This window comes from Eretmochelys imbricata, chromosome 4 (assembly GCF_965152235.1).
Source record: "Eretmochelys imbricata isolate rEreImb1 chromosome 4, rEreImb1.hap1, whole genome shotgun sequence".
Taxonomy (NCBI): domain Eukaryota; kingdom Metazoa; phylum Chordata; order Testudines; family Cheloniidae; genus Eretmochelys; species Eretmochelys imbricata.
Window position 1 is genome coordinate 25,175,062 of NC_135575.1, and position 16,845 is coordinate 25,191,906.

Below are 16,845 nucleotides of genomic sequence, written 5' to 3' on the forward strand. Positions count from 1 at the left end.
GCAATAATTAATAACTTAGGAGATGTAGTAAAACTGAAGTTGCATTTAAAGCTTTGTGTGAATACAGTTTAATTACTTGACACTGTGATGAAATCATGAGATCATGATAATACAACATACATTGAAGATGAACAAATGTGTAAGTGCTTTATTATTAAAATAACACACATGAACGAACATTTTTCTTTGTATTAAAATCAAGACATTCACAAACAAAACTTTAACCATTAGTAGAGGTTGCTCTCATCAATCAGTTAAAACAAAAAAAAAATAGACCTATGAAGATGACTCAAAGGCTGCAAAGTCAAGTGTTCTGAAGTTAGGAAATGGCAGAATGAATGTTGCTCATACAACCTAAATTCAGCTCCTTTACCTGTAAACATTATGATACAGACTTCAGTTATGTGCAGAAGAGACTATCTGTGAAAAGTTGGGTGTAAGTAACTTGCTCTGCATCATGTGGGAAATTGGTGTCCACTCTTCCTGCAATCCCCTCCTTTGTTCATTGCACACCTTCCAGCTTCTTCAACAAATAAGTCAGGGGTCCTACAGACAGACTCCTTCACTGATCAATCCCAATTCATCTACATAGCACATCTGCCCCATGCACTGAATGAATGAGGGTTCCTGTTTGGGGGGAGGGGGAAGAGAGGGGAAATGAGGTCATGTAACTAATGGCATACACAGAAGGGGGCCAAATTAAGTTTGCATAGGCAACCTTCATTCAGGCATTTCCTAACTCAAACTCAGCTCAACTTCACTTTTTAGTCCTTAACTTTGTGTTTCCTAATTCTTTATTGGTGAAAGCAATAAAGCAACCTTGACTAACATTAAACAGTGTTTATCATCATTCACAAACAAAACAGTCTTGCTCAAATAACATCAGAAGTTTGTGATAAGAGCCAGGAAGGGAACCCAATTGTGTGGTGTTGTCTAGGTAATTCACAAATAAGTGGATTTAGTTTCAGGCTAGTTGGCTGTTTCTGTGAGAACAGAAGTGGGACAGGAGATGTCCAATATGAAGTCCTCTCTGGAATAATTTCTCACAGAAGTTCTGGATATGCATTGAGAGCGTCACTGTAATAAGTGATTCTGACAAATAGACATTTATCAGCCACAAAGGAAGAAAGGAGTTTGTTTGGGCATTTTAGGTTGTAAATGCTTCCCTTCAGGAAGGCAAGCTGATGTTCAAAGCAATGGGGTGGGTTCTTTTTGTTTGTTTGTTTGTTTGTTTTCTTAATTGCTCAAGAAACTACCCTTGGTTACTTACTATTTCACTTGATTCTCTGCTGCTGTGAACTGCTATATCACCATTGAAATTACTTAATTTACACTAGTAAAGATATTGGCCAAAGTTGCTAACAGTGTAAAATGATTGAGATTGTTGGAAAAGTTCATGAGAAGGCAGCTCTAGCATTCTGATATTTTTTTTGACCCTACATTAGACTACACTTTAAGACTACCCAGAAACTGCAGCTCATGCAGAATACAGCTATCAGTCTGCCCTTTGTTAAAGTTTCTCTCACAGACCACACTATGCCTGCTCTATAAAGGCTCCACTGACTTTCAGTTCATTTCCAGCTGCAAGTTAGGATGGTGCGTTTTGAGTTGTAAAGTTATGATTTGGGCTTTATTTATATTAAAGATGTAGTGCCTTCAGCAGTTAAGATAATTTTGGAACGCGCAGGTTGGCGGTCCTCATATTTGTATGTTTTTGGGACAGGAAACTCTCATTAGAGGGCCTGCAATTTGAATTTGTCTTGTCCGGAAGAGCTAGTTTCTGGTGACTTTCAGGGTATGTTGCAAAGTCAGTTGTATTTATTTACTTACGCTTCTAGAGGGGGAGTGAGCAGAAAGTTTTTCGGTTTTGCTCAAGGAGTTTTTATTGCTATTAGTGACATTGTGTCAGTTTAGATTGATTATGGTATATGTCTGTATAGTATTGTTCGCCAAGAAAGTATAGGCTAGATCAGTGGAGCTACAGATTCATATTGGCTACAAAATTGGCCCTACGGTGGGCCTATTGCATAAGTAAAATAAATATAAATTGTTCTGCAATGCAATAGAATTGCACAGAAAGCAAATGCCACTTTGGCTACACATGCAAACATGTCTACTGTGCTGTCCATTACTTGTTAAAGTTTTTTTTATGACATGAAAGTTGTAAAATATTTCCTTTCCATTGAATGTTTGTCTGTTCTGTTGTTTTTTTTTGTTTTGTTTTTATTTTCAGGCATACTTTATATTGCTTGTATTTTTTTTGTCCAGGTTAGTTTCTTGTGAGTGTTTTTTTTTTTTTCCCCAACTCTTTCCTTGTAGCAGCATGCCCCAAGTTAGTGTCACCTCTAAACTTAATAATTAACAGCTAGTCAATATTTCAATATTATTAGTTACTCCTGTGCTTTATACCAACCTCCTTGACATTCTTCATATACTTTTTCTATAATTTTGATGACTTGGCAATTAAGAAAAAATCAATCAATCCAGATTGTCCACCATGGTTTGTTCTGCATGCAGGGAGGGCATTTGTTCCAAATAGTTGCCTGATATTCTCCTCTAAATGCACATATATCTGTGTGCATATCTTAATAGTTTATTCATTTTATTGGGCGTTAAGTCAAAATGTGTGCATGGGGATGTAATTTATCCATAAATGAAGTATTTAAATTCTTGTCGCATTTCAGAGAATATAGTATAGCTTGCTAGTAATTGTTAGTTTTAACATGTGAGGTGTTTCTTCTTTTACTTGTCTAGATGAAAAATTGAAGCAGCATCAGGTAGCTAAACTGCAAAACCTAATATGTTTGTGTCCCAAACTTAAAAGTGTTACTACTGATGTGGTTTTTTGTTTTTTGGTTTTTTTACAGAGTGCAGAGATGAGTCCTGCCAGTAGTACCACTTCACTTCCTGTTAGCCCACTTACTGAAGAGCCAGTGCCTTTCAAGGTAAAGTGAATTCATTGTAGAATAAATATTTTATGACTGTTGGCTTATTATGTTGTTTTTTCTGTGAGGTGCCCTTAATAGCACTTTCCTTTTATTAAATTGGTACCAGCTGATATTTTAGTATTCTTCTGAGCAAGCTGATAACATCATTGTATGCACTTGAGAAGATGTGAAAATAAAATGTTTTGATTGTAGGAGGGTTATTTTTCTTCTGATGATCAAGGTTAAAGGTATAAACCATCTTTGAAAAACAAAAAAAGATTTTGTTTCAGTCTGCTAAGGTTGTGACATGTTTATATGTGATATCTCTGATATCTTCCTTTGATTTCTGTTTACTTTGTGTTTTAATCTAACTTATGTTTTTGTACATCAATTTACTAATCCATCACCATTAAGTCCTCTGGCCAGAAACAGTTTTATAGTAGATCCATTGCAAAACACTTAAATCTGATATCAGATCATTCTGATACTAAATATGCTTAGGAACTTAAATTGTGAAAGAAAGTAACTTTAAAATACTACTTTGTAAATGTACTATTGGGCCAAAAGTGGTAAAGAAATCAAACAAATAACTCTTTAGAAATGGGGCTAGCATGGGTCGACTGCTACAGTTCTCGGAATGGTAGCAGTATTAGTCTGTATCAGCAAAAACAATGAGAGGTCCTTGTGGCACCTTAGAGACTAACAAATTTATCTGGGCATAAGCTTTCGTGGGCTAAAACCCAATTCATCAGAATCATGGAGTGGAACATACAGTAGGGAGGTATACCATATCAGCCACACCATCAGGGGCTCGTCCACCTGCACATCTACCGATGCGATACATGCCATCATGTGCCAGCAATGCCCCTCTGCCATGTACATTGGCCAAACTGCACAGTCTCTATGCAAAAGAATAAATGGACACAAATCTGACATCAGGAATCATAACATTCAAAAACTAGTAGGAGAACACTTCAATCTCTATGGTCACTCAGTAACAGACCTAAAAGTGGCAATTCTTCAACAAAAAACCCTTCAAAAACAGACTAACCTGAAACTGCAGAACTGGAATTAATTTGCAAACTGGACACAATCACATTAGGCCTGAATAAAGACTGGGGGTGGTTGGGTCATTACAAAACCTAAACCTAATTTTCTCCTTACTAATTTCCCGCTACTGTTAATCACACCTCCTTGTCAACTGTTTGAAATGGGCCACTCTCATTTCCACTACAAAAGTTATTTTTCCTCCCTTGGTATCCTGCTGTCAATTGAAATGTCTCATTAGCACTGACCCCCCACGTGGTAAGGCAACTCCCATCTTTTCATATGCTGTATATTTATACCTCCCTACTATATGTTCCACTCCAGGCATCTAATGAAGTGGGTTTTAGCCCACGAAAGCTTATGCCCAAATAAATTTGTTAGTCTCTAAGGTGCCACAAGGACTCTTCATTGTTTTTGCTACAGTTCTGTAGCTAAATCCAGCTAATTGTTGCTAAAGGTGCTTTGGAAAGCAGTACTTGGGCAGCCTTTATCATGTCACAGAGAGAGTGTTCCTTTCCATTATGTAATAAGTGAGAATGAATAGGTGTTTTTGCCTAGTCAAACACAATGACTCCTTGATGCAATTGTTTTTGGGTTGCCCCCAGCCATGTGAACAGAGTGGTGACTGAATGAGAGCCTTAACACAAATTATCTTTATTGTGCTTGGGCATGAAACTCAAGAATATATACTGAGGAGTTACTTAAACAGTGGCTTCAGGGTACCAAGAGAAGAGGGGGCAAGAGAGAGTGCTGATGGTTGACTAAAATGGTTCAAACATGGTTGTTTTTGCTGGAATTCTGAAAGTGGAACTGCTTCTTCTATGGGTTATAAGATTTGCTGTGCCTTGACAATCCAAATACTTCCTTGAGAGTATAAATATTTTTGCATAAAGCACTAAAATACTGTACTCTGTGTTTGCATCCACTCTTTTTTCTTTGCAAAGGAATAGGGATTTAATGGAAACTGGGACAGTAGCACGCAGACATACAGGTCCAAAGCTTGGTGCAGCTGACGGGTCAGTTTTCCATTTAACTAGTCCTGGTGTCTGAGACCCAAAACAGTCCCGGATTATTGCATTGAACAGCTTCTCTAATCTATCCCAGTGGGATTAGCCTGCTGGCACTGTCCCTCTCCTCCCACTAACATCCCCTCTAATCTGAGGGGAATCCACAGCTGCCTGTTTAAGGTGGCGTTAAGTGCCTTTGTGGTGTTGGAGCTGAGGGCACAGGGTCAGGACCAAGAATTGGACCCACATTGCAGAAACAAAATTCAGTGTGTTAAATGTTAAACTCCTCCTCATCCCACTAAATTCATCAATCCTTCCCAATACTCTTGAGATCAATGAGACTACTTGCATATCAAGGTACTACTCAGCATGAGTAAGGGTGAGAATCTAGCCCTAAACAGTTAATCTAGTCATTTAGGACTAGATCCTCAGCCGCTATCAATCAGCAGAGCTCCACTGACTCCAAAAGATTTAGGCCAATTACACTATAGTGTATTAACTTTTAACAGAAGATTGTGTTTGAATACCTAAGATTGGCGTGTAAAAGAGCCAAATAGCCAGTGTTGTTCCAATAAGTAGACTTAAATGTTACTTCATTTTATGCTATATGCTGTGAAAATGGTACAGGGTACTCACAATAAAATAAGCATGTTTTGACTGCAGCGATTTATCACTGGCACCTTTTTTCATTTACATTCACTTTTGAGAACAGGATAACTACTTTGTTCTGGAATTCATGTACATTTTGAGGTCAGGCACAAGAGAAAGTCAAATACATCTCTCAGCCAATGCCATTAAGTAGAAATAAAGTAATATAAAATGCAACAATTTTTTTTTTCTGTTATTGCTTCCTGACTCGCTCCAAGAGAAAGCAATATTGTTTCAGCAATAATGTGAGTGAGTGGCTTTACAAGCTATAGGCCTTTCCAAATACTGTCAGCATGTAATATTGGCTTTTGATGACAGGCAATGTATTACTCTGGCTAGTGCGATCATACTCCCCTCCCACCTCTCTGCTCCCCCGAAGACAACAGAGGTGGAACTAAACAACAGAGTTACAAGCACTAAGTCTTTGGGCTAGTTAATGATCTTCTGTACACAACTGAGCTTTTACATTAGATTGTGAAATTAAACCAAATCACTACTCATGATCTTTCAATACTGAGATTATCCTGGAAGTTAAAGCTGTCCTTCCTTGTATTTCTCTTCTGTGGGAGAAAATCTATAGTCCTCTGTAAAGAAAGAAATCCCATAATCCTAATCCTATTATCCAACTAGACTAAAGCAAAATTTATAGTTGTAATGCAGAGCCTTTTGGGTTATGTGCTATATAAATGCAAGTTGGTGTTAAGACTGTTGTTGCAACATTAAGGTTATGATTTTAATCACCAGAAAGTTGGAGGTAAAGCTCCCAGAATAATCCCTGCTATGCCATTTCCCCTACCATTCATAACATCCCAGATTAATTTATGGCCCAGCTTCCACCTGTAATGGATCCTGCAGCACTTTGCCATTATATTTACCACATATCAGATCATGTTCATCTGTGAACTCCAAATTATATGAGAGGGGATTTGGAAAGACTCAGAGGCAACTCCCAATTCAGTGAGAGAGGCAGCAGCTGGACCCTTTTTTTTTAATTTGATTCGATCAATTTGAGATATTTCGGTGAATACAGCATCTATTTGTAGTTCTACATGTTGCGCAAGAATTAGAATGCAAACCTTGCAATGAAAACAAGAAATAAAATAAACCATCCTCCGGGGCCACTCACAGTTTAAAAAAAAAAAAAGAAAAATCCCCTCATAAAAAATGAATAAATAAAAAAATAATATATTTGAAGACATTCACCTCATTACTGTAATGGAAGAGTCAGCTTTTGCCTGGAGGAAAGAAGAACTTTGCAGAGTAGCCAGAAGGCTGACAAATAAGTGCATGTCTTCAGTATACTTTTCTTCGCATAGCTAGGTAAGGCTCACACTTACATACAGAGCAGCATTCTGTAGCTATGCATTTTAGAACCTTCGCATAAAAATGTTGTTCAGACATGCCTGCAGACAGTGCTGTTTTCGAAAGATCTTATCTCATTCAAATCAAATCCAGTTTTCAATTAGACACTTTCTATCCTCAGCTATTTCTACAGTTAAAGATTTTTTTTTAAAGAAGTTAGTTTCCCTCCGAATGAAAAATAAACCTCTTCATTTTCTCATTTTCAGTTGAAGGTTTTTTGCTTAAGCTTTTTTTGTGTGGTGCGTCTGAGAAAAATCCACTTTGGATAGAGGCATAGTCCTATCCAAAGCATATGGAGTGTCTTGTAGGATCAGGGCCTAAGCCTGGAAAATATCCTTCTGAAAGTTGAAAATTGTAGAAAGTTAGGAACAACTTGAAAACAGGAGGTTAGAATGGCAACTCTCATATAACCTCAATGCTAGTGGTCATCCTTCATTATAATGATTAAATAGCAGCCAATGTGAATGAGATTTTGTTACATCCATAGTAGTTTCAAGCTGTTATTAAAGAACAGTATTATTCGTGTACCGAGTACTCCTTTAATAACCAGCTAGCTAACATTTTCATTTTTGGGGGTAGATGCATTTTGAAAACCAACCCAAGGAAGGTAGAGGGGGGTGTGTGTGTAGGGGTAGAGGGAGGGTTTTTTAATGAAAAATTAACTTTTAAGATCAACTTCCAAGGCATCATTATTGGTATTTTCAGGACATGATCATTTTCCCTCCTTACTCAGTCCTGCTAAATGGCTGTTGTGGTCCACTAGGAGTTGAGGATGCTCAGTCCATTAATTAGAGTGACCACAAATGCATGATAATGTCAGACATGTAAAAAAATACTACTCATCACCGATGAAACTACCAACCAGAGAGAAATTATTTTCCCACGATTTCTGGTAGATATATATGTGGGGGGAGAACTAGCTCTTGTAAACATGATATTCTCCCCCCACCCCACCCCCCAAGATGAGATAAGCTGGCTGCTTTTTCTGCCTGTGACCCTTTCCCTCCCTCCTGTATTCTAATGGCAGACTTCCATGATACTTGGGGTCCTTGGAAGAAATTACCCCACAGAACATGCCATGTGTATCTTTCCTTCCATGCTGGCTAGGGAGTCTCTTAACTTTTCTGCAGTATCCTTCCAGTTATTAAGCGTGTCTGAAATAGGGTGCAATAACCTATAATGATGAGGAGTCATTGGCGCTACCGTTGGGTTCAAACTTTATCTAAACAAGGTACAAGTCAGGAAATTATCACTAGTGTATGTTTTAAAGAATGTAAGGCTATTTGCAGGCAGGAATATCTTGGAGATACTTTGTAATCAATCAGTGTAGTTAATCATACATTAACACCAAGCTTTTACTGGAAAATATTGGTTTTAACCATGCACAGGACACTGCCCTTACTTATAAACACACTTTTATTTTTCAAGTACTACTGGAGTTTAATGACGGAGCCTTTAAGAAAAGAATGCTGAGTCTGTCATTTATTTTATATTTGTACAGCACCCGGTACAACGGGGTCCCAGTCTGACTGGTTTGTAGTTGCTACCGCAGTATGAATGTTGTTAATAATGAACTGCATTTGAGATGCAGCCTTAATCTTAAACCTATTTTACTAATTAGGCATTTGAATTTAAGAAACAAATCCCTGTGTCCTCTGTCCTACTTCGATGGAGCTGAGAATTTCCTTTAGCATTTATTATCCCAGACTACTGCGTTCTGCCTTCTGTAATTAGTACTTTTGATGCTAATTCTGAGAGTGAGAAATGGCGGCAGCAGCAGCACAAGTAATGAAAGTGAACGATCCCTGGCAATGCTACTGAAAGGGAGGGTAGGACTCGGCTAATAGTTCTCCCATTCATCCTCTAGCTCCTTTTTTCTGCAAATCTATTTCTGTGGGAGCTGTAGCCTGGATACTGGCTATATTTAACAGTCTTTCCGAGTGCTAAAGCATGTGATTCTTCGGTAGCCAGTGGCATTTTTATGTAGATCTATATCCGGAGATTTACTTTCCATCTGGCCAATAACCAAGCTGATATTTTATAACAGAATTATTTTGAACAGTCAATACAGAAGTAATCATGAGTGCTGGATAACATAGCTCAAATAGCTTTATGACTGATTGCTTTGTGGATCTAGTTAAAGAATGAGCCCTTGTTCTAATGTATTTAATAGAGATAATCACAAATCTGTATTATACTAAGAGTACAGCCCATTCCTGATGACACACAACACATTTACACTTTGTTAATTAGAAGTATCCAGTCTATGTTTTAAGCATTTGGTTGAACGTTCTCGAATGAGATCATTTTTAATGGAACAATTTTTTCTCCTCCAAAAGCATGTTCATCAATAGTCACAGTGGTCTGGCCCACTGAGCAGGTGCAGATTTAGCCTTCTAAGACTGTCACTCTGAACCCAAAGCTTCATTGCCTGAACATTCTGCCTTAACTGAACATCACCTAGGCACAATAGCATCTGTTTTTGCTCTTTCTATAGAAATAATTTCTCCTAAAGTGACTTGAGCATCCACATTAGTCACCCAGTTCCACTGACTCCTCGCTTGCTCCTTTTAGACCACACTATCCTCTGTTCTTCACTGTTTTTAATCTGCTCCTTTCCACAGACTCTGCTTTGTGGCTTCTTCAAGGCCAGTCTTTATGATGGGGGTAATCTCTCCGTTCTAGTGCACAATACCCTCCCTCTGCTTCTTTATACTATTCCTTAAAATCTGACTGATTTTTGGATAGACTTCCGATGCTTATGTTAACACCAGTGCTTCCTGACCCTCAAGGGTAAACTTGTATGGGGTCATAGCCTGAGTTGGGTTGTGAACTCATTGTGGCAGGAGCCCCGTCTTATAATAAGTCTGTGAAGAGTTCGGACTCTATATATCTAAACCTCCTTACCATAGTATCGGAGCAGCTCATAAATAAAAAAATTATCCTCATACACCCCTGTGAGGCAGGTGTTAGGAGTGCCCATGGAGAGACAGAGAGCGGTCACAGGAGTCCTAAGTGTCATGCCTCAACCTACGCTTCTCCCAGAGTAGTATTCTACAGTTCACCCCACTTTAGACTGGATCACTGAGCTACAACACTCCCTGTTTCACAACCCAATTTATTCCAGCTGGCCCAAGTGGGTTTGGGTCCGGCTGTGGAATCCTCACTGGGAACTTGTGACAAGTACGCAGTTAAGTGACTCATGACTGCTTTGTCAAAGACAAGTATGATTTAGTTGTTCATAGAAACTTAGCAAGCAGAGAGAAACAGGATTAAAACAATATGTGTCAATATATATCTCCTCTTACCTAACTTTTAACCTTCTTTGCAAATTTAGATAGGCTAGCTTATTCCAGACCCTCCTTCTGATTTAGAGGACCACCTTGCATCTCTCCAGACCCCTTCCCCTCCTCCCTAATGTGTCTCCCCCATTGAGTCTCACTTCCTGTTCCTGTTTGGGAATCTGTTTGTATTTTGCTTTCACGGGTAAGGCTTCCACATAGAATGAGTAACTGAACCTGTATTTGCTGATGCATAGTGCAAAATGTTAACCATATGACCCCCCACCCACCCTTCTGTCCCAGGCATTGTGTGCATATGCTATTCATCTCTTTTAAGTTAGTTTGGCTTCCTTAATTTGATGAAGCTCTTCAACTTACTTAATTAATACAGTGGGACTTTCCTGTGCAAGGCAGAGAAAAATCAAAATTGTATACAGTTCACTAAAGCAGCCCTGCAGATCGTAATGGTATGATGCCTACTCTTTTCTGTACAGGTTTTGATACTGTGCTTATCACTGTAGTATCTCAAAGGGACTCCTAAGTGTCTAAATCACTGTTGAAAACAACTTTATGCTCCTAAGTCATTTAGTTCTTGCAATGCTGAGCAGAACAATGTCTAAATATCTTCAGAAATCTGGGCCTGGATGTCTTACTGGAAGATGCTTCAGTCAATCACAAATTATTAGGTTCTGCTTAAATGAACATAGCATGTCACCTTGAGCTACCCAATTACTGTGATAAATGCCCGGAAACCTACCTGCTTCAACAGAGCCCTAGTCTTGCTGCATGTGCCCTGACCTGAAGTTACAAATGTTAACTTTTAACTTTTTTCAGTATTGCATCCCCAAAGGGGTAGAGTGTGCCATGTACTAACGGAGCTAAATCCTGAGAAGTCAAGGTCAGGCTGAGAAGGATTAGAGCCATAGTATGAGCTCTAGGTGTGTGTTCTCTTTCCTCCCCCCTCCCCACGCAAAAATAAATAAATAAATAAAAAAATAAAAAATTGAAGTGCAAGATGACTTTGCAAAATGCTGCTGTTTTTTTTTTCCCCCTTTTGAGAGGGAGTGGAGGGCTGTATCCTTTACTTAAGTTGCCCTACATTTGGAATAACAACATTCCCAGCACTCCTATGAGGTATAGCAAATTTTGAGGTAATCTGAGTGAGCTTGTGGATTTTAGAGCACTTGAAATAGTCCACCTTTTAACGGAGAGGACCATTGTACTATAATAATTTCATGAGCCTGACCACAACTAGAGGATAAGCATTAGTCAAATCTAGGAAAAGGTCAGTTCTTGTTTCCTTCTCCAAAGCCTTCCTCAAAGAAAGGAAAACGGAATTAAAGCTAAGGGAAAAGTCTACTCATCCAGATCCAGCAGTCCTTCCTGAAGGCAGGGGAGCTATCAGACACTGAATGTTATGATAAGCAGAAAGGGTAAGTACGGCATAAATTCTGTAGGATTACAATCCCCTGAAAACCTGTCATAAAGCCAAAGACTGAATATTTTCCCTCAGGCTCCCTGGAAGGCCCTGGTCATTCAAACTAACGTTTCTGTGTCTTAAGTTTTCAAAGAATGTATTTTTATTAGGTGTATGGCTGATTCCTCCTGCCTTCACCTTGAATCTCCTCAGGCTAGTGACTGATGTGCAGAGTAGAGTAAATCTGTTACAGGCACATGGTCATCCGAAAAAAACCCAACTCTGGGACATCCCACTACCCCATCACTTATTTAGGATTATTATAAAGGACATGGGGTAAAATATTGGCCCCATTTAAACCAATAACCAAAATCCCATTGACTTTAGTTGGGCCAAGGATGTCTCCCAATGGTGTAGGATTGTTCTAAAGAGCGAACTGTCTGTATTGCACTAAGAATTGAACAAGTGTCCAGCTAACACCAGGATGTTTTAACCCACAAAGGTTGAAGTTCCTGAATGTAGCTCTGTCCAGAAAGACACTGATCTTTTCCTGGACTATTTCATTAGCAAGATCAGAGCTGCTCTTTTGACCACTGGGCAAATAATGGGTGACTGGAAAGCTTGTTCAATGATGTTTATTTATATTTTTATGTTATGTCATATTTGCTCTGAATAGCAACACATACAAGAGGGAATCTCAAGGGCTTATTCACAAGATATGATAGTGTCAGAACATCTGTATTTCACACAAAAGCCATTCACCCTACGAAATGTCATCGCAAAATGTCATGAGATGACTCGGTAGGAGTCCTTTCTTCAGTATCTATTTTTTTTGTAAAAGATAAGGCCCTATAGAACTTTCAGTCAAGCCTTATATTTGTTGCTTTTTTACATTATTAAATAAGCAAGTGAGATTGTTGCAAATATTCTTGGGAAAGGTAAAGTGGCAACTCTACTAGCTGTTGCTATGACTTTTGGGCTATAGTCTGTGTGTGATAGTGTGTGGGTTTTTTTTAAATGTAGTACAGGAAACCAGTCATGTGTATAGGAATAATACAGGTGTTCCCCAATACAGTCATTCTTTGTGCACGTGATACAAAGCCCAGTGAAATCAGTGGAAGTGTTTTTATTTACTTCAGCAACCAATAGATCAGTCCTATTAGCTAAATTGGTGGGGTTTCTCTATTAATTTAGCGCACAAGTAATCTGTATTAAGCATATAAAAATGGATGTTGAATCCAGTGTCATGTGGGCTGGTTAATGAACCAGAAAGCGGAGTATATTCTGGATTTCGACAAATGCAGGCAAACTTGCACAGCTGTAGTATGGATTATTTTTGAGATTCCTGTGTAGATCATTCAGTTCTCAACTCAATTTAAAAATAACGTTTGTTAACCAATATTCAAACACAAAGGAAAGAGCATCCCTACCCTGCAGCACTTACATGATAACTAATACTGTAAGAACGATAGACATTATTTTTACAGTACGTAGTATATTTACTATTACCGAATTCAAATGTGTGTTGTAGGAAAATGGTTATTTAAACTTAATACTATAGTTTAATGAAAAAATATAATTTCCTATTACTTGAATGTTATAATTATAATATAAATTGACCATATTGTTACCATAAACATTTTCCTGTGAAGTGATGTAAGCACACCACATGTGTGTCAAATTCTGCCGTGCCTTTGTTTGCTTCTAGTAGCAATTTATATTGGAATTTCCAAATTATCATCAACTTGAACTCTTTCCTGGCAGTATGGACCATAATTTATAACAGTACTAGTGGAGGGATTGCAATTGCTTTCTGTCCAGAAACTAAAATCCAGAGGCATGTGGCAGAGCCTTCTTTAAAACTGGCTCCCAGTAGTAGTCTGTCAAAGTCCAAGAGCGTTAGGAATTTTGACACATCTGATGATTTAAGCCTCATAATTTGGTAGGAGATTAACAGGGATGTGAGGAGAGTTTTTTGTTTATTGCATCTGATGAAGTGAGCTGTAGCTCACGAAAGCTTATGCTCAAATAAATTGGTTAGTCTCTAAGGTGCCACAAGTACTCCTTTGCTTTTTGCGGACACAGACTAACACGGCTGCTACTCTGAAACCTTTCTTATTACTGTTTGTTTGGAGACACTGAATGCTACCATAAAGGATCAGAACCTTACTGTGTTAAGTTATTCCACTAGTATCTTACAGAGCATTGACTAGCTATTTTGTAAAGCTTGGTGGTGGTGTTTTGTTTATACAGATATCTGATTGGGGGGGGGTGTTATGAATTGTTATGTAAAAATAGTGTAAAATTTAGCAAGCAGTAACGCTTTAGCTAAGGGAGTAAGTAATGGGATTAATAACCTTTATACTCTGGAAAAAGAACAGGAGTACTTGTGGCACTTTAGAGACTAACAAATTTATTTGCGTATTTTTGCGGATACAGACTAACATGGCTGCTACTCTGAAACCAGTCTTTATACTCTAGGTTATTCATACAATTGTTGTCCTTCTCGTTACTGAGTGAAAAGAATCACCATCTGGTGACTTTTGAGAGACCTGTATGAAGTGAGTGGGTTATCCTAGTTCACTTTCCTGTGGATTAATGCCCTCATCACAAAACACATCCTCACATTGGGTACTAACTGGCTACCATGTCAGCAAGTCAAAACTGGAAAAAACCAAGGATGGAACTACTTTAGGCTTGGTAGCTTCAAACGGGGAGTAAGTCTAGTAGTGAAAAAGAGGGGACGGAAGGAACAATTTTGTTGCAATAAAACTTCACAAAGGCTTCTTAATTGTTTATTTTATCTGTTTTTCTGTTAGCCAAATTCCACTTTCCCTAAAGTGTGGGAATATCTGAATTTCAAATATATCTAGTGAGCGTGCCTGTAGATCTGATCTGATATCTATTGAAATAATTGGAAAAACTCCTGATTTCAATGGACTGTGGATGGAGGAACTCAAATTATAAAGCAGATAAGTGCAAAAACTATATGGAAGTTGTGGATGCTTTTCTGAATCCAAAACTGAATGATCTGAAATTACGATCCACTCTAAGGTGCATTTATGAGGCAGTACAGGGAAGCTGTCTTTGCACATGCTGTATCAGATCTATAAGTCCACAGAGGACTGAAGTCTTTAGAACTGTAAATCTGGTCTTCTTTCAGTTTACCCATTTGAAAAACAATGCATGGTTTCTTACATCTACCTTAAAACAAATAATAAATAGCACAGACCCCAGCTGAGTATATGACTCCATAAGGTTTTGGCCAGCAAGGACAAATACACAATATTTAGAAAGCTTAAAAAGCAATGGAAGTGTCTACATAACTGACTGACACATCTGATTATAGCAATGGCTTCATTGAATTAGCTGAGATGGGGCTATGGCAGATGAAGGCCAGAACTGTAGACTATTCTGAATACGAGAACTGAAAGACTATTAAAATGTAAAAGCTAAAGAAGGAATTAATTGGAGGTATAATGAAAACAAAGGTGGGGTTTTTTTGTTCGTTTGTTCCCCACCCCCCCTCCAATAAATGAATACCAGATTGCTCACTGGTCCTATTCCCAAATTCATATGCAGCTCAATGATTCTGTGAAACTCTTCATTTTATTTTCCTCTCTTAAAAGGCAGATGTCCCTCATGGTAAAGTCATTACTTCAGTTTTCTGCATCTGTCTTTTATAGTTTAATTTTTAAACACTCTTAGAACTTCAGGGAAAGCTGCTATAGTTTATATTACAAATACAGAACCATACTTATTTACACCAGAAGAGTATTTAAATAACAAGCCTTGTTTGGGAGAAGGCGTAGAAAGGATTGGGTAGATCAGGACTGTATGGATACCATTTTCATAGAATCATAGAACTGGAAGGGACCTTGAGAGGTCATCTAGCCCAGTCCCCTGCACTCAAGGCAGGACTAGGTATTATCTAGACTATCCCTGACAGGTGTTTGTCCAACCTGCTCTTAAAATCCCCAATGATGGAGATTCCCCAACCTCCCCAGCCAATTTATTCCAGTGCTTAACCACCCTGACAGTTAGGAAGTTTTTCCTAATGTCCAACCTAAACTGCCCTTGCTGCAATTTAAGCCATTTGCTTCTTGTTCTATCCTCAGAGGTTAAGAACAACAATTTTTTCTCCCTCCTCCTTGTAACAATCTTTGAAAACTGTTATTGTGTCCCCTCTGTCTTCTCTTTTCTGGACTAAACAAATTCATTTGCTTTTCAATCTTCCCTTTTGCTATGTACCTTAGAACTAGGAGAAGGGGAAGTGGAATGGGATAAAGTCTTTTGGCTCAAAGTTAGGTAGTGCAGATTGAGTCCTAATCAGTAGGTACTGAAAATCATTACTGTCCCGCTGGCTGTTCGGTGGTTCTTGCTCTCAGTCCAGTTACCACTGGATCAGTGGTTCTCTCACCTGAAATCAATACCATCAAATGCCTTAATTGTCGCTTTTGGGGATAGCTTTAGCAGTCAGGCAAGGGAGTGAAATGCCATGGAGGTTTGAACTAGTCTTTCAGAGCCAGTCCTTCCAGAACAGTTGTGCTTGAAAATAGCAGGGCAGAATGGAGAAGCTTGTAATAGTCTATCCAAAGAGCATGTGGACTATCTCCATTTCTGTAGTGGCTAATGAGATACTTTTCATAAATATTCAGTTATTGAAAACGGACTGAAGAGTTGGCTTGAAGGCCAAATGGAATATCCGGTGTTTGCTTTTTTTTTTAAGCAAGTAACATGAAAACATTAATATTGTAACATTCTCCAGGGTTCAATCTGTACTGTCGAACAGCGGTGTTGCCTGAACTTTCTAGCCTGGCATGCCTTTTACACTTCTTTACTGAAAGAAGAGCCACTCCTGGTCTGCTTACGCAGCCTTCAGCTGCACTGATAGCTCCCAGATCAATACATAAATGCTCTCCCAGCCACTCATGAACTACAGACAGGGTGACACCCACAAATTCTTAGTCCCAGCCTTGTTCCCCAGAAATCTGTATCTTGTGCTCCTCAGGATTCTCTTGGACAGTGCAAGCTCATAAACAGTCTGTCATTCCAAGACTGAGAAATGATTATGAACTTTCCTTAAATTCTCAAGTAGAGGTTCCCCAACACTTCAGTCCAAACACACTGGATTGGATAAAACAATAAAAAAAAAA

At 38.6% G+C, this 16,845-nt stretch overlaps 1 protein-coding gene across 2 annotated transcripts in view; it reads left to right on the forward strand.

Annotated features, from left to right (window-relative positions):
* Positions 1–16,845, forward strand: part of CCSER1 (coiled-coil serine rich protein 1) — a 709,611-nt gene that overhangs the window by 555,750 nt on the left and 137,016 nt on the right. For both annotated transcript variants that reach the window (XM_077814383.1, XM_077814384.1), the window contains exon 7: positions 2,868–2,945. In XM_077814383.1, the coding sequence (XP_077670509.1) occupies positions 2,868–2,945 (78 nt within the window). The remainder of the gene's footprint in view (positions 1–2,867; positions 2,946–16,845) is intronic.